The following is a 24547-nucleotide window of genomic DNA, read 5'->3' as shown; positions in this document are numbered from 1 at the left end:
TGAAGGGCCATACAAATAAATTTAACCTATTTTAACCCTAACTCCTTGATGCGCTGATTATTATATTCAATGTGATAGTAATTAAGGGTCATTAGGTTTTAACTAAACCTAAAAAGTCAGGATTCTGGCTTAAAAATATTGTATTGCTGTTGGAGTATTTAATACTAAACAGTTGTTGCTACATAATTTTAATATATACATGTAGATATTTCATTTACTATATTAATTCAATTGTGAAGAAAAAAAAGGACCATTTTATTTCAAAAAGGGCCCAAAATGATGGATGGATATTTGATCGTATAATTTTCTAATATACATATTTGATAAATGTAATAATAAAAAAAAAACATGACTGCCTTCCACGTGACACGTGGCACCGTAACCCTCAGGCGGGTCCGGGACATGAGTGGTCCGGGGGCTTGCAGTGGCTGCGGAGTGAAGGGAGACGAGCTCGTCACCCATCACTCACCTCACACACGTCAACGTTTCACACGCCACATGGAACTTCACATGTGCTCTTGCTGGCAAATTTGACCCTGCTTGACAGCCAATTAAAATATACAAAACATTATTTTACCATGACATTGGACCCAGAATACGCACAAAGTGTACATGTCTTTTTAAAAATTTTTTCAATGGAACAGTTATTCAAAGGGAGCTTGAAACAGACTTGTGAACTGTCCATGTGACCACCACATTTGCCCACCAAAACACGCACCTGTTGATCTTTGACGGCTGATTGGAGAATCTCGAAAATTCCAAGTCATGCATACGTGTATTTTTATAGGCCAGCTGGGGCGGTGTTCAAGGGGGAGTTTGAAACAGTCCAGAGAACTGTCTGTGTTGCCGTCACATTTGCGCTGGTTCCCGCATTCATTTTCACACTTTTCGCATAGTGAGGTCAAACTGGCTCAGAGGTGTTTGCTTTGCGTTTTTCAAAACTTTAGACGATGAGGTAACAATGTTTCAGAATTTTCACGTAGAGAAAAGCTTGTAAATAGGACTGAAAATTTTATTGTAGATAGGGCAACTTGATTTAGACATTTTTTGGTGGCGTTTTCAAAAACCGGACTATTTACTGGATAAACACATTTTTGAAGTGTTTCACATACAGATGACAATTTTTCACATAACAAGGGACAATCTGGAAACAAAGCTTTTGCATAACATCACACATGACAATTAAATTTTTTCCACATTAAGACAAATGCCAGGTAAAGACATTTTTGGGTCAGGTTTTTGAAGGTTGCCACCCACATTCGACCACTTGGTAATAAAGACGTTTTTGAGAAAATTTCATGTACAACCAAACTACAAAATGCTTTGTTGAGAGCCTGGTAAAAAAATCTATGTCTCTGTTGCTTTTCGATTCAGAAAAATGTTACTTACGACAGCCTGGTAAAGATGTCTGTAAATTTTCACTTGAAACGGCGACCTGCAAAGACATTTTTGAAAATGTTCACTTACAACAGATAACAACCTGGGAGAGACTTGTTTCATCTATAAATGGCGTGTTTTAACCAAGAAGTGTTTCATTTTCAGCCCTTTAACAAGCACCGATCGCTACTTTACTCTGACAAGCGTTCATATGACAGCCTGTCGTCTGTGCTGAGGTTTGGAAGTTGTTCTGCACTCCCGGAAAAGTTTGTCACTGAAGTGTCCAGAGCAGAGCCGGACGGAGGCTATTTTTAGCCCTTAATCACCTAACAAATTCACACTTTGCCCGCAGGACAAATACCTTACACCCCCTTTCGCCCTCCCCCACACCCTCACAACCTTTATGTATTTCAAGGGGTGTGATGACTTTGTTCCTCTTGTGGTCTGTTTTATGTACAGTACTATACTTGTTTACAAAATAGAAAATATACGAAAACAAATAAGTGAACACAACAAAAATTAACACACCAGTGAATCGCAAATGATTCATATTTGTTTAGTTATGCTGTGTTTAGTTTTTGTGATTGTCAACTTTATGAGTTTGTGATTTCTTGGATTTTCTATTGCGCTTAGTTTTATGTTTGCCATTTTTATTTGCTGTTGATTCGTGTTTTTTTTTTTTTATCTGCTGTTGTGGCCAGTTTGTTGTTTTTTCACTTTTTTTTTTCCATTTGCTCTTGTATTTGTTTTTGTAAATTTCCCTTATTTTTTGACATATGGTTCATCCATGTCCACTGATGTAACATTGCTGTCATGTGGCTTGTTTTGACTGGAGCAGTGGACGAGGGGTGAGCCGTGTAAGGTGTTGGGGGCTTGAAAAAGCTCTGCGGGGCCACCTACAGGCCAGGCCAGGATGTGGACTGCAAGCCCACAATGCACCAGGGCTGACCTGGGCACGCGAGCAGACCTTCGGTCACATGTGGACAATGTGCGGTTACGTCAGAACGGGTAAGCTATTACTTTTCTCAGCCCAACGACTTGTATCTTGCGACATATTGAACAATTACAGCAGGTAATAGCAGCACAATTTGTCAACGAATGTCATGTCAATCATAACACAAAATGTGCAGTAAGGTCGGGACGGGTGTGCTATCACTTTTCACAGTCCCAAGTACTTATTGGACAGCTTCTGTGAACATCAAATGCGTCATCAGAAAAGCTAATGGCATTTAATAGTATCGTAGTTTCTCAACCAATTTTTCTGAAACAAAAAAAGCATAAATCTTCAAATTTTGTGGAAAAGGTCTGAAGAGTGCGCGCACTCGTGACGCCATCCCTCAAAAGATGTTGTTTTAAAAGAAAAATAGAACTATTGTATAAAAAGGTAAAGAAATTGGCTCTGTAGTTTAATTTCTCCATGCACTATTCGTGTGTTCCATGTGGGCCTTTAAGGGGTGTGACCATAAGAAGCTGGAGTCTGAGTCACCCCTTGAGAGCATTCTCATTTTTGCATTTTTGTGTTTGACCATTTATATTTATTTATAGTCCAACAAACAGCTGTAAGTGTGTTGGCGAGTGTCTGCACCAGCCCATCGAGAAACAAGACTTCATCTATCCACAAGCCCTGCCGTCCGCCTCAGGGACAGCCGTTCAGGGCGGCGCCAGAACGTGGCTAATGGGCGGGCCTGAAAAAAAACCAGGGTGGGCCAGAATATTTCTCTCACTGAGCACAATCCTCCTGTCCCGACACATCGCTTATTCAAATAAAATGAACTGAATAATAAAGTTCAGATCTTCCTTAGACAACCACAATTATGCCATTCTTAATATTGCATAAAATAAAATAAACAATGAAACAAATGTAAAAAAAAAAAATTAAAAAATGTACTTTTACATTTTTTGTAAATTACATTTTTTCATGAATCTCACTGGGCGGGCAGTCTGTCAATCTGGGTGGGCCTGTGCACACCCAGGCCCACCCATGGCTCCGCCCCTGCTGCCGTTCCATCATTAAAGCACCACATTGGTTCATATCACATGATCGAGGAGGCCGCCTATAGTCTACCCACCCCCAGCCCAGCCCAGCCCAGCGCCTCGCCTGCTGAGCGCAGCGCTTTTCTTTGTGGCCCCTGAAAGGCTCGGGTATTGAGCCCGAACAATAAAAGTGAATGGGGCAAGTCACTGGAGTCTGGCCAACAATGACAATATAAGGCTTTAGTCACCCTTTTGGGTACCTGCAGCCTTCCATATTTTGGAGGCCGAGGGCAAGGCAGATGTACACAAATACGTCACATTTGTACGACCCAGTTGGCTTCATTTTGATCAAGTGAAGGCAACATGGCCTGACGCTGGCACCCACCTGCACGGCGCAGCTGGGAGCTCGGGTTAGAGGTCAAAATGCCAACACATCGCCCCCTACTGGAGTGAAGTGTGCAAGACAAGAAGCTTCACTGTACGCATTTCAGAATTTGAGTTGAATATTTATGTACTGTCCCTAAAACGAATTAACAGGAGGGACAGATGCTTGACCTTATTTTCAGATTGGCATCAGACACCTGTGCTTTCATATAACAGCAATCATACAACTATCACTTTATAAGTACAAAGAAAATTACCTACGTAATTTGGCTAATCCAAGTTGATTCAAGATCTCAGATGGGCTTCTTTCTGCAGCTAACAGAAAGAAATGTGAACAATGGAATTATGAACACAAATACAATTAAGTAGAACAAAGTGAAGAACATTTACCTCTGGTCTGTCAAGGGCACCTCGGAAGTGTAAGGCAAATTCTGTGACATCTTAAGAGTGTTTGAAAAATTGGAAAAAAATTGAAAAAAAAAAACCATGCTTACTTTTGTATTAAGTACACGTCAGGGTCTACTTTTACATATACTTGAGGAAAAAATGTGGCACTGTTTCACTGGATGGTCAATGTAGAACGCATTGTTCATTCTATTTCATTTTTGTCATAGATCACTTTGTACTGCACTGAATTTGAAAACATTTAAGTATAGAGAACATGTTTCACATAGACAATCTTGTGAAGATGCTTTGAAATGTTTTCAGGAAGACATTTTGAAAAATGTGTACTTTGTGTATTACAATGTAAGATTTCAAGATTAAGTTCAGGCAAGCATGAAATAACAGTATTTTGACTTTGAGGCAACAAACTGGCAGTTCCACATTTTTAGCCAGAAAATGACAAAAATAAAGCGATGGCTCGAGCCTTTAAAATCATGCAAGTTGGAGCGCTCAAGTCATGCCAACACTGTATGCATGTACTTTACTAAATAAGCCTCCTTCGTTCTACTGTTGCACTTTTTTGTCTCGTTTCAAATAAAAACAAGTGAGTCGTGCGGTTAGAAAAAAAAAAAAAGGTCATTTATTGAACACGAGCACACCAGCAGATGTGTGCGCACACACGCACACACACACACACACACACACACACACACACGTTCATATTTACACACTGAGGCACATTCACACCCGAGTCAGCGGCGACACCCGGGTCGGCACCGCCGCCGCCCCGACGGGCTCGCTTAAAGGTTTTCCGATTTGAATCCGGTACTGAGGCGCAAACCCCACCGGCGTCCCTGTAGGCGGAGCGAAGAGTGCTGAACTCCTGAAAAAGATGCTCCACTGGTCACCGCAATTCATTCAAATTAACATCGACGGCCATCTTTTAAATCGAGCAGACACAGGAAGTAGCAATACGAATTTGAAGTCATTCTGATGGCAAATCCTTTCAACGCAAACCTGAGTTCAGTTTTTTTTTCTTGGGAGAAACCAAATGATGAATACAAAGAAAAAAAACGGACATGAAAATCCAAAGCGACAAGCTCGTCCTTCATGTTTTGCTGTGGAGCATCTGCTCATTGTCTTTTAAACGAGCCTTTTGGAAAAGAAGAAAAAGTACAAAAAGAGGACACAGAAGAAACAAGGAGAAATAAATATGTTTTTAAAAAAATATGGTGGGTGTTTTTTTTTTTTTTTTTTTTCTTGTCCCTTTTGTGACTAGCCCAGTTCATCCCGCCCTCCTTGTCAGGAGATGCCGCCAAAAAAATCTGGTCATAGGGACACGCAATTCACCGCATAGCGTGTTAGCCTGGTGTAGCCTCAGAAGAGTTGCCGTGATGTCGTTTGGGAAGATCCTCCTGTTTGGTTTCCATTGCGCCCTCTAGTGGCTGCTTGCAAACTACTCGGTTGATTAGTATTTGCCGGGGAGCGGTAGCTACTGATGCGCGATGGCAAAGTTGATGTTAACAGCATTTTTATTTCAAAATTTTACCCAAAATGTTTTTGCCCCAATGTTGTGGGATAACGGTATCATTCAAACGACAATATACAGCTAATTCAGAACGGGCGTGGTATTACTTTGCTCAGCTCAAATATTTTATGTGCCGAACGATTAAACTATCTGCAGAAATCAAATTAATTGACAAACATAACGGCGCGTAATAACGGCAACATTTTTCACCAAAGGAAAGGTAACGTCAATCAAAGGGCAAAAGTAGATCTTGTTTGGAATGGGTGCTACTTTGTAGATCAAATGTTGGACTATTCCTGAAAACAAGTCGCCAAAAGCTTAATGGTGCGTAATGACTGTCCTTTCTCAACAGATGCGAATTCAAATGACAAAATGTGCGAATAATATATGATGAGTGCTCTATTTAAAAAAAATCATTTTTGACGCCAACCAAAGGACGAAATGCATATCTAGCTTGTAACGGGCGTTACTTTTCTCAACGTGAATACCCGTATATTCCAAGACAATGGACTTTTCCGTACAAAAAATTGACAAAAGATTAAACAACTCATATTTCCATTTCTGCAATGGCAAACTGCAACTTCAAATGACAAATGTGTGGCTAGTTCAGGCCGATTGCGCCATTATTTTTCTCAGCCTAAAAATGTGTATGCTCCAAACTACTGGACTTTTACTGTAAACATATCACTCCAAAGGAAAAAAAAAAAGCAAGCGTTTCAAATTCTTGCGAAGAAGTTTAAATTGCAAATGTTTAAAGAGCATCTGATAGCTGCTGCAGTTCTGAACGGATGTGACTTCACTCACTTAACAAAATGTGGCTAGTTTGGAATGGGTGTGCCATTACTTTTCTCAGCCAAATACTTTCCAAGCAATTGGGCAAAGAGCTACACTGCAAAAGGTATACATCTACAATTTTTTTTTTTTACAGTAAACGAAAGCTCTGAAATTTCTCAACAGATGTGACAAAATGTGGGTGTGCTTTATGTTTTCTCTGCCCAAATATTTGCATGTTTCAAGCTATTGTGCAAATATGGAAAACCCACGCGTCTCCAAGGGAAACGGCAGTGTCGTTTTTCAATGGCTGTGACGTCTACCAGAAGGCAAAACATACATCTAGTTCGGAATATGTGTGGCATTACCAAATATTTGAGTGTTCTAAGCCACTGGGAAAACAGCATCACTGAATAAAGCATGTCGCTGTGAAGCTTAACACTTAATGTCATTCTTCGCCGGATGGGACGAAGGATAAAATGGATGGCTGATTCGCAATGGGTGTGATATGACTTTGCTCAGCCCAAATACATGTTATAAACTTTTACTGAGCAATCATCCGGAAAAGAACACAGCTCTCCCTTTTTTTTTTCTCCCCCCAACTGCATATAACAGCATTGACATTTCTCAAAAATGTGCAGTTATATCATGATCGGTGCACTATTACTCTTCTCAGTCCAAATGTTTTTGTTCTAAATATTGACTTTCTGGCACCCAAAAAAAAAAAAAAAAAAAAAAAAAAGTCATGTAGCTCTAAATTTCATGAAAGGTTTCACAGTCACGTAATAGCAGCGCCATTTTTGAACGGATGTGACAAATTAAAGGACAAAACATTTGGCTACTTAAGGACAGATGTGTCATTATTTTTCTTGGCCCAAACACTTGTCTCTTCCGAAATATTGGACCTTTCCTGCAGCAAAACACATGCACCTTTGAAAAGTTTCAAAGGCGTGTACTAGCAGGGCAATTTCCTCGCCGGATGTGACGTCAATCAAAGGTTCAAAAAGTGTGACTACTTCAACACAGGTGTGCCATTTCTTTTCTCTGGCCTTGCGAAATATTGGGAATTCCCCCCTCCCCCGCAAATCATAGCACCACTCCGATGTCCAATGCAAAGCATGCATGTCATGTCTAATAAAGAACGGGAGACAGCTGAAACGCTCACAGTTGTTGTCGTGATTGTCCTTTTCAAAAGCCTAAACAATGAGGCAGTTCTGCCTGAATTAGTTCTCCAAACGACATCACCGGCATTTAAATCAGGCTTGGCGGCGGCATATCGGGATCATTAGCAGGCTAAAACATTCCCTAACTGTCTGGACGCCCCCCACCCCCGAAACAATCCCAGAAACACACCGGAAACCCAACGCCCAACCACTCCCATGCAGTTTTTCCTCGCCGTGGGCGGCGTCCCGTGGAGCTCCGCGATAGGAATGAAGGAGGTTTACATAAGAAAATGTTGGAAGAGCTACTCACTATGGCCTTCCTGCGGATCTACTAACAATCTACGCGTCCAAACCAGACGTGCTACTCGGCGCCACCTTCCTCCTCCGCTTGCTCCTGCGAGTCCGTGTAAATGTCCCGCACCAGCAGGACTCTTGCGAGGAGGCTCTCCAGCGTGTGGCGCTCTAGCGGCGTGGACGTGAACCAGGCGCCGTCGCCGTCCCAGCCGGGATCGGGCTGGGCATAGAAGAAGTCCGAGCGCTCCAGCAACGACGCCGGGCTGCGGCGAGAGGAAAACAAAAGACGGCGGTGACAAAAGTGTCGGCGGTGAGGTTTGGTGACGTCGCGGCTAAGCGAGAGAGGAAGTCCTCATCGTTCAACGGTCATCACTGAAGACTCAGGATGTGAACAGCATGGAGTTATAATCACAGGACACCCACTATCCGGACCCACCTGCTATAGGTGATAATCCGTCATATTCTGTCAGTGTTCAAAAATCTGACATCAAATCAATTGACGAATTAACCTCAACAAAAGCCGGCAAGGCAGGATACACAACGTACCACTTGGAGCGGTAAAGCTGGAAAAGGTGTCGCTCTTGCTCCGTGACGGGACCAAGTGATCCCGTGTCGTCGTCTTCTTCACAGTCCTGATGGTCCAGCTTCCTCTTGCGAGACTCCTTTTCAACTATGAGGCAAACAAAGTAACCAAAGCAACCCACATTAAAGCCTTTGCCATGTTACGGTGGCCCAGGCACAACTGGAACTTGCCCTGTATCTTCATGAAATATTATCGACGCCGTTCAGAAATTATTACTACTGTCTAGTTAGGTTTTTTTTGCGCAGTATAAAAATGCATATTTAGCATTTGACATTTTCTGAACTATATATCTTGTTCAAGCCATTCCTTATGAGAGGATTTAACCTGACGTGTAAAAAATATGTGAACCGAAAAGAAAAATCAATGATGACTAATCAATTTCAGTGGATAAGACTCACAATATTGAATATTAAAAAAAAAAAGGAAGAACATGTTGAATTCAACATTTATGGATGAAAATTGGATTGTCACACTTGGACCAATGTCAATGAACTTGAGGGGGCCCGACAGTCACGCCTCCCACAATACGCTCTATTATGAAGCTTATTTCACTCACCCTGAGAGACGGGAGAAGGCACGCGGACGCAGGCGCGACTCTCGCCGGTGGTGACGGGGTGCTTTGCGTCCGGGCCGTAGACGTTGGCGAAGGACAGGTCCAGGTGCTGCTGGGCGCTGCGCAAACGCATGCGCTTGGCGTTCAGGTAGACCAGCGAGCGCAGCAGGACGGTGGGCGTGGTGCTGCCCAGATGGCCGCCCGCCCACAAGCACCGCTCGTCCACGCGGCTCCATGTGGAGCCTGCGGGGGGGGGAGACAAAAACGCCAAAATAAACACTGTGTGGTAATGTAATGCAGTGGTTACAACACCAATTATAGCCTCCAAAAAAATACTTAGGTCTCCAAGTAACACAATCATAAGCAAAATTAAAATAACTCTAGGTATGCAGGCTCTGCATACCACACAGAGAGTAAACAATTTCATGTCATCCATTTTGTATTGCAGTGAGCGTCTTCATATAACAAAAGCACAATCACAACGTGTCAGTATGTGAACAGCAAAGAGGTATAATCACGAGACGCTACTCGCTAGCCCAAATGCTAATTTATCGAATTTAACTTGAGCCTAATTGACAACAGATAACTCAGAATATAAAAACGACTGCTACAACAAAGGTAATGTTAGTTGTCTTATTAGGGAAAATCAAATTCTAATATTTGTTGGAATGAGTTCAATGACGTTAGTTAAACACATGCGCATTTTATCCGAGCCATGTTTTTGCTCTGTCATGAACGTCCTGGATTTGTACGGCAGAATAAAGTACATTTTCCTTAAAATGCCTTAAAAGTCAAGCTGTGCAGCAAATATTAACTTTCCACACTTGTCTTTGCATCGGTTTGTGTCCAACTAAGAGACTAACTTGTGTTTTCACGCTTGTGTTGTGTTCTACCAACATTAACGTTCTACATTTGTGTTAGTGCAAGATTAACTTTGAATATGTGTGTCTATGCAGTCATTTAGTCTTCTACTAACATTAATTTATTTGTGTTGCAGCTGAGTCATGTTTGTGTCCGGCTATCAACCATCTATGTTTGTATTCTACCAAAACCATTTTTTCACCCCCCCCCCACACTATAGCTAAAATACAAATGAATTAAGTTGCTGTTGGTTGAATCCAAAAATGGCTTGCCAAAATAGGTTTTGTGGAGTTTTTTTTTTGCCTGATTGGTACCTTTCCACAGTGGCTTTGCTACAAGCGGATTATGTCTCTGTACAACTCACCATCAGGAAGCAGGCTGGGCTTCCAGTCCTTCAAAACCCTGTTGAGCTCCTCCCCAAACGCCTGGTAGCACGAGTCGCTGAAGATGTCGCTCTGTTGGCCATTCGTGTGAAGATGCTAAAAAGAAAGCCACAAAACCAGATTACATTTTTCCATTTACAATTTGGTTGAATAGATTGATGAATGAGCATGCGATTTATGTGTCCTCATATTCAAATGATCATCACAGTAGTCAGGATGTGAACAGCAAAAGGTTTAAATCACAGGACACAAAAAACAACATCTAAAATGAAAAAAAAAACCGTTTTCTTTTTTGACCAATCAAGTGATACAACAAAGTACAGCAGATTCCAATGACAGTAAGATCTAGAAATCTTTAAAATAGTTTAAAAAAAACCGAACATTTCAAACTATATTATTCAAAATTACAAATAGTTTTGACTTACATGTTAGTGACAAAGCGCAGAAAATCTACGAGCATGCGATGTGGCCATGCTGGGAGTTGCTGTTGTAACATGTGCAGCAGTAGAAAGTGGGAAGCCCTGTACACCACTCAAATGTGTCCCCTGGGAAACACTCGCTGCTCAACTTTGGTTCCTAGCTTCAAAATGGCGTGAATTTTGCAAGCTTGCAATTTAGAAGTCAAACTCTCACCTTGACTACATTCAACTATACTTTAAGATCAACAAATGTATTTTGAAGTACAGAAAACTAGTTTCACTAAATGCACAATTACTGTACTTAAGGTGATATGATAAAAGGTGATTCAAAACAAGAAGGCATACTTCCTGCGTCTTTGTGGTCATAACGGGTTCTGGAGACTTTTGTATTGTCTCCTCATAAATGGACATAGCTGCTGAATTTCTTGTTGTCCATTGAAACGAGCTTCGGGGCTAAATTTTCAAGCAAATTAATGAGCCAAGTTATTATTACAGACCTTTCACACCAATCTGATCCAGTGTATCGATATCGGTTGACATTTTGCATTTTATGCTAAATCTGTGATCGACTGTAACGTTTGCGCAATTTATGACACTGTGAGTCTTCTCGCGACAGACATAGCTACCAAATGTTCTGCTTCTGTTGTTGAAAGTGAGAGAAAAACCAACCTTCTGGATGCCGAGGCAGAGGTAGAAGATGCTGTCAGGGGCGTATCGCTCCCCGTTGGGCCGGCACACCTCCCTTACGAAGCCGCACAGCTTGCCGTTCAGATCGTTGGCGGACATTTTCAGCGCGTCGTTCTCGGTGGGATTCACCAGACCTGGTTCGGGTGCTTGGGGCTCCGCTGCGGAGCCCATCCAGCGTCTGAAGGCGTTGACGCCGTAGCGAGCTTTCAGGGGCGGCGAGTGAACCGACGAGGTTCTGGCCAAGCTGCGTTCCGCCGCCAGCCTCTTGCTCCCCTGTGACACAACTAGGGTTGTAAAATTCCACTGCCTTTAAAGTTGCAAAATTGACACGGGAGTCAACGGGAATATACCAAGAATTTGCTCAACTGAAGTTTGGTTCTTAAGCGAAAATTTAGCATAATCCTGACTAAGATGACTAGATTTAAGACAGAAAACATGTAGGGCGTGTGGCATTGTGATGACGAAAACATTCATGTGCATACTCGTGTCCTTGGCTGAGGTCGTGGCGCCCGCTCGTCCTCCTGCTGCTTCTCCGCGTCTTCCGGGACTGACGCCGAAGCTGAGGAAGAGGAAGGGAACGTCAATTCGACAGAGAATGACGCAGTATTTTGAGAGCAACAATGAGTCAGCGGTTGCTCAAAGGCCCGTGGCGACAAACTACAAGCACACTTTGGCGCCACGACACGACCAACTGGACCAAAGTAATCCAGCCCTATACAGTGCTCCTTCTATATATAGTGCATGCATTTTTTTTTCTTCCAGCGGTTCCCTTGGTGTGAACGTCACAAATGAATTACCTTGAGGGAAGTCCTCCTCCAGGTCCATGTAGCTTCCCTCCTCTTCTTTCTTCAGGTCCACATCTCCTTCCTCCTTCTGCTCCTCCGGGCTGGTGGTGATCATCTCATCTTCATGCTCACTTGTCTCCTTCTCCAGCTTCACGTCTAAAACAGGCAGCTCGTCCATATTAGTCATATCAAAGTGGGGTACGCGCCTAACAACACTCGGGCCCAATTTGAGCAATTCTTCTCTCTCCCTTGTGATTTTCCTGTGGTGTGTGTTATCTCTGACCATCCTCTGGTGTAGAGGGTATATTAATAGTGATTATCCTGTGGTGTGGAGTGTACTTTTAACAGTTATTATCCTGAGGTGTGGGGGCTATTAAGAGTTATTATCCTGCTGTGTGGGGTGTGTTGAAAATAATGATCCTGTTGTATGGGGTGTGTAAAGAGTGAATTATCCTGTGGTGTTGAGATTGATTTGTCATGTACTGTGAGGTGAGCTAAGAGAGAGTTCTCCTTCCCAATCTGTACAGAAAACAGTTGAAGCCAATCATCGTAAATGTTGACCCTGTTCCATATTTACCATGACTACATTTAATATTGACTCCACAGCCAAGAGAAAATGTCCCATTTTGGGCTTGCGAGAGCTACCTGCTTTCTGGTCCTCGGACGTCACCTCTGTCGGGGACGGCGGGTCCTCCTGGGCGGCGACGGGCTCCGAGGGCGCCTTGCTTCTCAGTTCCTGGATGGTTTGGACGATCTGATCGGCGCTCTGCAGGGTGGTGGGCAGGAAGACTGGCACGGGGAGCTGGCAGAGGGACATGCGGAGGTTAGTTAACCAAACCACATATGTCGAGATGAGCTCCAAATCTAGCCATGGATATTTTTGTACTTCCAGTTCTGAGTAATTGTCAACAATTAGATGTGGGCAGGAGGTGGGCTCAATGTTTGCGATAAGTGCTCTGCATACTGATGAGAATAATGTCAAGATTTCTGTAGCTATGGAAAGCACTACCCACCACTACGAGTAAAACTTGTAAGTTCATGTCTTACTGGTAGAGGCAATGAGAGCGGCGTGGGCGTCAGCTGCGAGTACATGTTCATGGGCATGGGGATGAAGACGGGCACGGGGATGGGGACGGGAACATACTCCCGCTTCACGCCGTCGTCCACGTCTGCGTTGACACGGGAAGCTCAGTTTTTGATTGACTGCCATCACATCAGGTGTGCCTATACCGTGTCCGCCTCACCCGTCTGTATGGGCTTGCTCTGCATGTGCGGCTTGCAGTAGGTGGCCTTGGTGAGGGTGAGCGGCTTGCAGAGGACTGCCTTGTTTTTGACGTCCCTCATCAGGCCGCCCGTGTACGCCGCCGTGCCCTGGCTCACCAGCTGCATCATGGGAGGACGAGATTTAAAAGGTATGACAATATGACGGAATGAAACTGCAAACTTTGTCAAAATTGTACTCACCCCAAGTTTGGAAGTTTGTGATTCGATGCCTGAAAGGAAACATAATAGTTTGTGACACTAAAATGGCTGTCTGCAACCAAAATGGCTGACTTCCGGTATGTTATTCCTCATGTATTATTGATTGTTTTTGTGGGGATACTTATGATACCCAAGTCTACCCAATCTCCTGAACCTAAGTCAAAGTGGCTTTCGGGAATTCATTTTCAAGGAGTTTGTCTTTGAAGGACCCCTAAAAACAACCTTAAAATGGCTGCTTCAAAGCAAAATGGCAGACTTCCTGTGTCTTTTCGGGCATGGCATCTAGAGATCTTTTTAAGGGGTCTACTTATGATGAGCATGTTTACCAAATCTTATGTCGCGTGAAATTAGTTATACGGGTTGACTTTTCAAAAAGATTCAAATGTCTCAAACCAAAATGACTTTTTTTTTTTTTTTTAAATGGATCGACTCATGATGGACACGGTTAGCAATTTTCATTCATGTTGCTAAGTGAAAGAGTCTTAGATGGATTAATTAGGAAAAAAATAAATAAATAAATAAAGTGCCAGGACCGTTGGATATGGCCACATTGACCCCAAAATGTCCACTTCAAAACACAATAGCACCAGTACAGAATCCGTGTTGTAAACAATTAGCGTGTGGTGTTGATGCATACCCGTGCAGCTGTTCTCTGGGCCTTTCTGTGTGGCCATGATGGGCTCGTTCTGCTGGCAGTAGAACCTGAGCAGACACTGCTGGTCGCAAAATTGCTTCATCTCCGAGCGCCACATCACCGACTCCGTCAGCTGGCCCTGAACCTTGCAGCAGTCGCAGCGCGCCGCCTAGTGGACATTCAGAGAAGCTGTCAGTTTTCAGGGTTTTTTTTTCCCACATAAGATTCCTGCAAATTTTCTTAAAGATACCACGAATCTGCATTGGCCAATCTCTATCGTGGATAATCATATTGCAATTGAGAGCATAAAGCCCTGAACAGAACATGGCTAGGTGATACTCCCCCCCCCCCCAAAACGGACCTTGTGGTACCAGTCGTGGAACTTCTTGGCGCAGGCCTCGCTGCAGAAGTCCCGCGTCATGCCGCCGAGCTGGCGCGTGACGCTTCTCTTGCACATCTGGCTGCAGTGGTTGCAGCTGACGCACTTGAGGCCCAGACGCTTGATGAAGTCCTGCTTGAACAGCAGCTTGCAACCTGGAACACAAAACGCCGTCAAAAGGAAGCACGGTTAGAAAAAAAATTAAATATATTTAAAAAAGGCAACAGGCAAGGCGGCGGACGCCCGTGTTACCTTCGCTGCAGAAGGGCTTCTTCTCGCCCGAGAAGTTGGCGGTGGTGTGCAGCGTCTTCTCCTCCTGGCAGAACTCGCACATGGTGACGATGCAATGCAGCTTCTTGTAGTCGTCGCAGCACACCTTGCTGCAGAAGTGGTACACTTTGTCCTGAAGGACACGTATACAATTTAGAAATCATCTTGAACTATTACTACTTTCTTCACGGAAAAATTCTATTTTATTCTCATAACATTTGGGGACCCCTCCCAAACACAAAAATACAACTTAACTCTCGTAAGATTACAACTTTTGTTGGAAAACTAAAATAAGAATACAACATCAAAATAGAATAAAACTCTGGTAAGACTATTACTTTCCCCCTGAAAGTACTTTGTTTTCCCCCAAAAATGAAAAAATGCATTGACTATTGCCCTAAAACGACTATTTTTTCTTCTTCCTTCTGATAAGATTGAAGAGTATCATCTGACCTCCCACTCCAACGTCTCGGGCTTGACGCTGAACGCTCCCCTGCAGTAGTTACACTTGAGCTGCACCGCGTTGTTGTTGGAGGACAGCGTCGTTTGTCCGTTGGTGGTCGTCTGGAGTGTGGCATTCTGTAAGCATGACCACCGGCCTTCAAAAAAAAAACGTCCACCCCCAAAAATAATGGCCAATGACAACCAAGTGAGTGTGCACCTGGAACTTGGTGACGCACTGCGAGCTGCAGAAGTTAAGGACGTTTCCCTCGGGCAGCGTGGCCTGGTACTGCGGTAAAGCGTTCCTCTTGCAGAAGTGACACGACGGCTCCGGGTCTATACAAAACACACGCCGTTAAAACAGAAAAGGACCCCATTGACTCCCACTGTGTAGCATTTGAGTCCTTTCATCAGTGCTGTTTTGACAAAAAAAGAAGCAGAGCGCTGCGTTATCGACTCCTGCACATTTAGTCATCGGCACCTAAGTTTACTCACGGTGGAAGGTGGTGGCGGCCATCTTGGCCTTGTTCATGCAGTTGGTGGAGCAGTAGGAGCCCATGGCGCCGTCGGCGGCTAGGCCCAGGACCACCTCGCCCGTCTTGATCAGCGTCTTGCATGTCAGGCAGTTCGCCAGCTTGCTGTGAGCCTAAAGACGCACACGGACGACCGGAAACAAGAGTGACTCCGCCTTTTCACTGCTTGGAGGATCTTTTTGGCTGTAAACACCACCACAATGGATTTGAAATGAAAGTATAGATGCAAACTTGTAATTCCTACACAGTTCACCTGATGTGGATGTTAAGATCCAGAAAATTAAAGCTGAAAGTTTGAAGTTAAATCCTATCTTGTTCACGTCATTCCAAATCCATTACGATGGTGTTTAGAGCCCAAAAAATGAGAATGTTGTCAATGCCCCAACATTGAAGGACCTGATTGTATGACTTCATTTTCATAACATTACAACACCTTACTTGATTTGTTATCGTAACATTACGACTATTTTGTCGAAAAAAAAAAATGCAACTTTTTAAATTCTTAATACAGACGCAAAAAGTTGGAGAACCCTTGGCGTCCCAATACTTTTGGCCGCGCTGCCAAGACGCAAATCTGGTTGGTCTAATGAGCGGCTGTTGCCAGGCAACAACGACTACACTTCAGCCTTCAACTTGTGGCAACTACCAAAGTGTTCAGCTGAGAGCTTGTTGAGGGAAAAGCTGGAGGAGGAAATGATGGGAGTCATTACTGCGCATGAATGAACGAACAAGATTCTACAGTCAAAGTGCTTGACTGCAACAATACTACACTACAACCTCTTTGACCTTAATAGAAATAAATCGGCACCGCTAGAAATGATCGGAAGCCAAAGAAAAAGTCCAGAGTACCTGCTTGAAGTCCCTGATGCATTTCTGACAGCAGAAGCGCTTCTGCTGTCCGTCCACCAGCAGGAAGTGGTTGGCGGACGCCCTGTTGGGCAGGTAGTCTCCGCACTGCTCGCAGCAGTTCATGATGAGCCCGTTGGCCCGGCGGTACACGTTGAAGCACATGTCGCTGCAGATCTTGTGCGTCACCGTCTTGAAGCTCACCTCGTGGCGGATCTGCGCGCAACAACGTCTGTCAATTTCGCTTCCAGCACGGCGGGAAATTTGCGCTGATTTCAACCACCCTATTCAGTCCTAGCCAATACAACACCATTTCATTTATATAGCGCATTTCACAACATTAGACACGGAAGAGGGGCAAGCCCGGAAAACGCCGCGTACGGGACGGCTTTGACTGACAAACGCGAAAAGGGGCCCACTGACCTCGGTGAGCTTTCCGCAGACGGTGCATTTGGTTTTGAGGCTGGACTTGGGCGGGTTCTGCTTGTTCTCGTAGGCGCCCAGGCAGCCGGTGCTGCAGAACTCCTGGAAGGACTCACTCGAGTCCACCTGGGCCACAATGGTACCTTTCATGTTGGTGATGTCCCTGCAGGGTGGGCGGCGGCGGCGTTAGCAGAGAGCCCCAAAATGAGCCCCAAGGAGAGCAACCCAAACGGACTTTTTACACATGGTGCAGCTTTTCTTGGGTGCGGGTTTGTGCGAGAAGGCGGAGAGGCAGGTGGTGGAGCAGAAGAGGTGCGTAGAACCTTTGCGCTGGTACGCCGTCTGACCTTTCTTCAGAGGCTTCTTACAGTTTGCACACGTCACCTGCGAGAAATTGGATAGGAATATCGTGCATCACAGGCCAGTAAATACACTAGATGCAGACTATAAATACCATGTAAATTCGGGCCCGACAAATATGATTTTTTTGAGGCCGATGCCAATTACAATATTTGGCTGAAAAAAATTCTGATAACCGATTAAATGAAAAAAATGTATAATGAATAAAATAACTTCTTTTGGGTTCATGCTTACAAGAACAAAGATATGAATTACAGGTAGAACATTTGATTGCTTTACAATAACTTGTATTTTGGTATTTGTTGAACATCACAAGAGAGCAAATTTCAAGTACAAAAACATGCAAAAAGCACAAAGTGACAAATTTAGCTTCAGGCCCAAAATGTATGCAATACATTTCACAATTTTAACTAGGGATGTCCCAATCACATTTTTTTTGCACCTCTTTGTCACTTGATTTGGAGTATTTGCCAATACAGTGTCTCGCTCAATACCTCTGCAATAAAATGCAATGAAGAAGAAAAAGAGGTTTAGGCGTATTTGAAGTCTCGGAACAAGAAATAGGATGTCAATTTGGTACATTTGCGGTGCATGTACCATTTAAATATGAGCCAAATGTAGTCGATGCGGCACTACCTTCACCGTTCGTGGTTGTGGCTGGGTGCCCGGCGAGGAAGAGGAAGACTGTCCCGCAGGTTTGGGGAGGGAAGTGGCGGTGGATGAAGAGTCCACCCCCGTCTGCTTTTGGTTGCGAGGCACCGATGCCGACTGGGAGATCCACGAGTCTGCGGGGGAACAAGAGAAGCCCGTGTCATCTATTTGAATCCTCCATTTCAGCACGCATATCAGTTCGACCAGCCGTACAGCGTGAAAGAGGCCTTGAAAAAGGTACCGCGAGACTTCTAACTACCCGCTCCCTACCTGTACCTTACACACAGAGAGAGAGGGGGGTGAAAAATCAAATTAGATGGGCAGTGTGAAAGGGGCTTGATACGACTGAGGAAAGCCGAACATTTGTGGATTCAGTGTGGCAGTGAAGCGCGTGGTGGGGGTATGACTCGACCTGTTCTGTTGTGCGTCCCTGCGTCGCCGTTTTGCACCGCCGAGCCCCGCCCGGGGTTGAAGGAAGCGCTCGGTCTCCTGGACGTGCCGTCGGGGGTCAGGCTGAAGGCGCTGCTGATCTGCAGACCGTTTTCCTCTGCCGCGCCGTCGCCCGACTGCGGGAAAGGGGGCTCCGTGTTACAGAGTGTATACATTTGCCAATGCAGCGCACCCCCCGCTGTATTGCGCTTCATTGTTTGTGCCATTTTTCAGAGCAAGACAAGGCAAAGTAGAGAGAATAGTATCATGGGGATCTAAAAATATTGCATCCATGTGAAAATGGAAGTCAAGTCAGGTATCTAAATTTTCCACAAGTTGTGGGGTGGCCAGAGAGCGACCAGGGGTCGGGGGGCCCATGGTCATCCCTGGCCACCATTTAGTTTTGCCCTTGTCTATGATGCCCAAAAAAAAATAATAATAATAATAAAAATAAAAAAATCGCAATTAGATTTTTTTTTTTCTACATCTTTCATCCCTCCTGCTAATTAATAGCTCCAAGGAGATTTTGCCTCAGAGGGAGAAACGCAAGGAATACTTTAAAAAGCGTTTGAACAAGTTCAAGTGTGGAAGGGGTAACATTATAAAACAAAAATGCAATTTAATATGATCTCTAATCTCTATGTTGAGTCTGAGCGGGTCTGAAAGGTATGCCTGCAAAAAAGGGGGGTTGACTTGGATTGAAATAATTGCGATCTTACCGTTGGCCCTCCCTGCAGCGATGTCACAGAGGTGATCATCAGATCGGCTTGGGCGTCCCCCGGAAGGGCCCTGGCGCCCCTTTTCTGGCCCAGCGTGGTGACGTTGGCAATGCGGATATCCGAACGTGGTTCCATGCTGCCAAGGGCGGCGGGCGAGGAGTCGCCTCGCTTCTCCTCGGGCTCCTCCTCGTCGTCAATGACGATGGGCTCGGCAGCCGAGGCGGGGTTGGCGGGCTCGGACGTGTCGGGCGTCGCCGTGTCGGGCGTCGCCGCGGCGGGCGACGTTACCTCTGAGGGCGGCGCCGCCTCGGCTGCGGGCGTTGCCTCGGCGGGCGACGTGTGTTGCGTCTCCATGTCCGCGGGGCCCTCTGGACACTCCTTTGAAGGCGGCGGCTCGGGGGCCTGCTCCTCTACAAGAACCACGTCGTCGTCGTCCTCGCCGCCGCCCTTCTTCGGTGACTCGTCGTCATCTGTTGCCACGGTAACTGACTCTGGGGCCTCCGCGGTGGGGGCCTCCGCGGTGGGGGCCTCCGCGGTGGGGGCCTCCGCGGTGGGGGTCTCCGCGGTGGGCGCCGCCGCGGCCTCCACGTGCTCCCCCGCTGCCGCCGCCCCTGCTGTTGCCACCTCCTCCTCCGGAACAGCAGGGCTGGGTTCCGACTCCCCGTCCATCGCTAAGGCAACCACCTGGAACACCCGCGCCCCGGCCCCACAAAAAAAAAATAAATGGCAATTAGGTAGAACCTGTTTTTTCCCCTGAGAGACCCCGCCCTGGGATCAGCAGCTGCGGATCCAGGCGTCCATTCTGAGGAAACTGTGTGAAAGGGGGCTCATCTAATACCAACAAATTATTCAACGAACACAAACACGGAATTTCACGAGTCGACTTCAATTCACCGTTTCGTATCTGCACCTTACACACAAGATATGAAAACGGTGTCTTAGAACATTATGCGCAAATGATTTTGAGGTGCGTGTGAAAGGGGCTTGTGTTATGCCAATGATTTCTTTCCACCTCTGTTTTGCACTGCAAACCTGTGGAAGCCGGCAAATGACTTTCACAATAAAATGCACTGGCGTTGACAACGTGGGGCTTTGTGCGAACCGCCACCACTCCCGTTCCCCTTCTCACCTGCTCCTCGTGCCATTTTCTCCCCCTCCCTTGTTGTCGGGGCAACTTGTGAAGCTACACCTTGGTTGCCATGGTGATTGCAAGGCCCACCAAAAGGGACGCGCTCTCTTAGCTCTACATCTGGCGTGTGTCGCTTTCCTACGCGTCAAGGGGCCGGGAAACGGGGAGGGAGAGGGAGTCGTGGATGGGAGGAGGGGGGTGGGGGTTTGCCTTTCATGTCACGTGCTAACGAGGGCGATGGCGGCAAAAGCTGCTGCATCAAAAGCAGACCCGTAACGCATCGCAGGCATGATTAATCGATTGTCTCGCTCGTGCGCTCGGACGGGCTGCCATTTTGGCATGTGGCCATTTTAAAGTGAAAAATGATCTGTGGAGTTGGGCCGGGAAGGGGGGTGGGGCGTGGGGGGTCGACACACCATGTGACAGGAAGTGCGGGCTGACATGCTTGGGAGCAGGAAGCTGATGTTTTCGCTCACACACGCACGCACACACTGACCTCACGTCCAATCAACAAATAAAGACCCCCCCAACCCCCCATTTCCTGCGTGGTATGCTGCAACTGTGATTTACCTCAATGAATGACAGTTTCACACAGAGAGTGCACAGAATGGCCACCACTGCATGTGCCTTTCACACAGAACACAGCCGAGTAAGTGTACGCTGTGACTGTGCCCTTTGTGTGTGGGTGTGTGTGTGTGTGTGTGTGTGCGTGCCTGGGTGGGAGGGTCAGCTTTTAAAGGCAGTGTGAAAGGGGCCGATAATTGGAAACAGTAGACGTGCCATCTGTCAAGTTGCCGTTTGCGACAACTTGAGCGTAGCATACTAAACATTTCACGTTGTGTAATATTTAATATATAAAATTGTATTATTGTGCAGGGATGTAAAAAGGATGTCACAGTAGATGTCTTGACCACAAAAAGAGCAGACATGGCAACGGCAAAGCTGACGTTTATGACAAGACAAGAAAAAGTGCCTGAGCATTAAAGCAAGCTAAACATTTCAGCAGCTATAATATTTAGTGATTTAAATCCAATGGCACAAATTAAGTCTTCCCCTACAGTAAACATCTAACGCTCAAGGTCGCCGTGTGTTTTTTGCAGTTGAGAGACTTGAGTAATGTCTATTTATTACTTAATATACCTATAAAAAAAAACAATATTACAATTAAAGACCTCCCTTCTAGTAAACATCTTACCGCAAAAGGACAGGGGGTAATGGCTGCAGTAGAGTAAATAAGCACGTCCGCCTACCAGATGAGAAAAAAAACAATTCTATAAATTCTATTGTAAAAATGCATTAGTATAAATAAAGGCCCTACCAGATGCCGGCACTCTCTGCAGTTGAGTATACTGCAATGCAGAGCTGCGAACTCATTTGTGTTAAAATGAAGAAAAAGAATTAAGGCCTCAAATACAACACCCCCCTCCCCATCCAAATCATCTTGACACCGGTCCTCAAGGGCACCTATCCTGCATGTTTTCCATCCCTCCCCGCTGCAACACACCTGATTGAAATGATCGGCTCATCAGCAAGCTTTTCGGAAGCCTGATAACGATACAGATCATTTGAAACAGGTGTGTTGCAGCAGGGAGAGATGGAAAACATGCAGGATTGGTGCCCTTGAGGACCGGACTTGGTGACCCCTGATTTAGGCCTTGTCTACCTATTCTTTTGTTGAAAAAGCACAGCTACGTGTAGGCAAGGCCTTACACATCTGGCCCAAATAAAGGCCTCCCCCCCCCCCCGTAAACGCCTCACACCAAATGACGCGGAGGACTAGCTACATGCGTAAACAATTGCATCCAGCCACTCTGAGGAAATACGCAATACAATATTTAAGACATCTACTAAAAACGTAAAATGTATACTTGCACTAAGGCAAATGCTAAACATCTTACACCAAATGCAATATAGGTACTCTCTAAAGTAGAGTAAATAAGCAAAGATTAAAATGATATTTGCAAGAAAATTGTAAAAATAAAGACCTCATCCCTTGTAAATGTCTCAAATGGAAGCTAGGCACTCTCTACAATTGAGGACATAATCAAATCCAGCCCTTCTGAGTAAACTATTCATTATTATTATAAAAACGTGGACAAAAAAAGCCTGTTCCTGAACATACCACTTGTCCCTACCAGGTGCCTGACCCTCTCTGCAGTTTAGTAGATAGATGACTGCAATGCAGAACACTCGAATGAGAAATAGACCTCAAATAACCCCCTCCCCCACAGCCTTATGACGCAATCACCAGGCCGCCTGGGGGAGGGGAGGCGGGGGGGGGGTGGTCTTTGAGCACATCACATCATCATGTCGCCTCAGTGACGTCATTTGCACAACTGGCGCTAAACAAAAAGACATTAGGGGCAATGGGCGTCAAAAGCATGCCCATATTGCAAATGGCGTCCGTTCCGGTTGTTGTTATTGTGTGTGTGGGTGGATGTGAGGACCGGGCACAAGTGGCGCCACGTTCAACACTCCGTGGCCGAGCCCTGATCACAAATTCCGGCCTGAGAGAGATGGTCGAGCACACCGGCTCGGAACCAACTTGGCTGGTCCAAAACTTTCAAACTGTTCAAACCCACCCCAGTGGTAGTAAGAGGAGTGGGGGGGCGGCCTCCCAAGTTGTGTATGTGGGGTGGGGAGGGGGGAGATCCACCGAGAAACGTGGTCCAACTGCGCCATTGTGGGCGAACGCGCACAAATTTACGAGGTTTGCAACGTCACAAGATGCTTATCCACCCGTGTGAAAACGGCAAAAATGGACCAGAATCGAACGCGGAGTTGTGATTTAAAGGCCATTTCGGGGCCTACCTGCTTTAATTGAAAAGTTCGCCGCCAACCGTGGCGCAATCAGGCTACGATGGCACCGAGCCTCCGATAGGGGCGCCCTTCTCAACCACCCCACGGCTCCTACACCCAACCAACCCCCCCCCCGCCGCCGCCGCCGGCGTTACGTATCACATGAACCGGGCTTCGATTGTCATGCGGCGGTAAACAAGCGACGCCAGCCATCGTATCGTTTGTGATTTAAAAAAAAGGCGAGGGCAATATCCATAAACATAACAAGACCCCCCCCCCCCACACACACACACACACCCCTCCTTTCACCATTGCCACCGTCGCCACCCAGCGGGAAACCAGTGCCTAGCGTCCGCCATTAGGGCTCCAAATGAACAATACTCGGACACACATCGTTCACAATCAACTCTTTAACGTGTCTCCGCGTCGCCTGTGTCAAGACACGCGGGCGGCCGGAGGTAAGGGGAGGCCCGGCGAGGCCAAGCGGCGACCAAAAAAAGTTGCCCAAACTTTCCACTTTGAGGGCTTTGAGAAGCAATGTAGGAAAAGTGAGAGGAAATTTGGAAGAGACGAGGCTGATTCTTACCGGAGTAGAGCTCGACACGGTGTAGCGCCACTTTTGTGCCTTGACATTAATCCCGGAAGGCGCATGCGCACAACGCAACACCAGCCAATTCCACGCTCCAAGATCGCCAGCGAAACAGACGGCTCACTCACGACACATTTAGTGGCTCCGGGGGAGTTGTCACGTGACGTGCTAACGTGGGCATCCAACTCGTTCAATATTCATGCTATCAAACTACTTCCACTCCCTAATTAAACACCATCACGACGTTTTTTTTTCGAGCAACGCCATGAAATAACTCAAAGCTACCGTCCATTCGTCGGTCACCTTCTCAACAACAACAAAAAAAACCGCGGCAGCCATCTTGAACAGACGCGGAAGTCACGCCTTTAATTTATTTAATTCATTAAGGTGCTTCACAAAACAGTACTTGACGGCTTAAAAGTCTAGGCTATATCAACTCAATAAAAATGAAAATTATCCGCTTAAAAAGGCGAAATTGTAACAAAAATCTAACCCGGAAGTGCCTTGCGAAAACTTTGGGAAATCCAGATAGAGTGAGAGGTCTTTATTTCCGTCCCTGTGCCACACTCCGATCACACAACCCCCCCACCTCCTCCCTTCCTCCTTGTGTTCCTGCGCATGCGCAGAGCGTGTCACCGAGTTGGCAATTAAATTGGCCCCATTAGGAAGCTTTAACCTTGGCCATAGCGAACACATCTCCTGTTTAACCTCACATTT

At 45.8% G+C, this 24547-nt stretch overlaps 1 protein-coding gene across 2 annotated transcripts; it reads right to left on the bottom strand.

Moving 5' to 3' along the window:
* Positions 1-5633: 5633 nt before the first annotated feature.
* On the bottom strand, positions 5634-24374 carry zmym2 (zinc finger, MYM-type 2). Of its 2 annotated transcripts, none has more exons than XM_086050729.1 (24): positions 23828-24374; positions 19314-19997; positions 18578-18731; positions 18151-18299; positions 17390-17538; positions 17155-17317; positions 16735-16947; positions 15848-15998; positions 15573-15688; positions 15365-15490; positions 14894-15044; positions 14624-14796; positions 14266-14431; positions 13611-13639; positions 13391-13529; positions 13194-13315; positions 12792-12948; positions 12159-12302; positions 11844-11920; positions 11344-11634; positions 10237-10351; positions 9015-9254; positions 8422-8545; positions 5634-8138 (listed from the first exon to the last, which is right to left on the bottom strand). In XM_086050729.1, the coding sequence occupies exons 2-24, from the start codon at positions 19980-19982 to the stop codon at positions 7943-7945; spliced, it is 4014 nt and encodes a 1337-aa protein (XP_085906855.1). In that variant the 5' UTR covers positions 19983-19997; positions 23828-24374; the 3' UTR covers positions 5634-7942. The 2 variants fall into 2 exon arrangements, with proteins under 2 accessions (XP_085906855.1, XP_085906854.1); XM_086050728.1 differs by lacking the exon at positions 23828-24374 and adding an exon at positions 23551-23814.
* Positions 24375-24547: the final 173 nt, after the last annotated feature.

The sequence above is a fragment of the Filicampus tigris genome, chromosome 14 (assembly GCF_054856515.1).
Source record: "Filicampus tigris isolate MCC_2025a chromosome 14, RoL_Ftig_1.0, whole genome shotgun sequence".
In the NCBI taxonomy this organism is placed as follows: domain Eukaryota; kingdom Metazoa; phylum Chordata; class Actinopteri; order Syngnathiformes; family Syngnathidae; genus Filicampus; species Filicampus tigris.
Note: the sequence above shows the minus strand (reverse complement) of the source record. Positions and strands in the feature narration are given on the sequence as shown.

Excerpts from the sequence above, each read along its gene's own strand:
- zmym2 (XM_086050728.1), bottom strand. Across the intron at positions 17,539-18,150 it reads CACAACCACGAACGGTGAAG|GTGACGTGTGCAAACTGTAA; the intron begins GTAGTGCCGCAT and ends AATTTCTCGCAG. Across the intron at positions 8,139-8,421 it reads CAGCTTTACCGCTCCAAGTG|CCCGGCGTCGTTGCTGGAGC; the intron begins GTACGTTGTGTA and ends CTCTCGCCGCAG.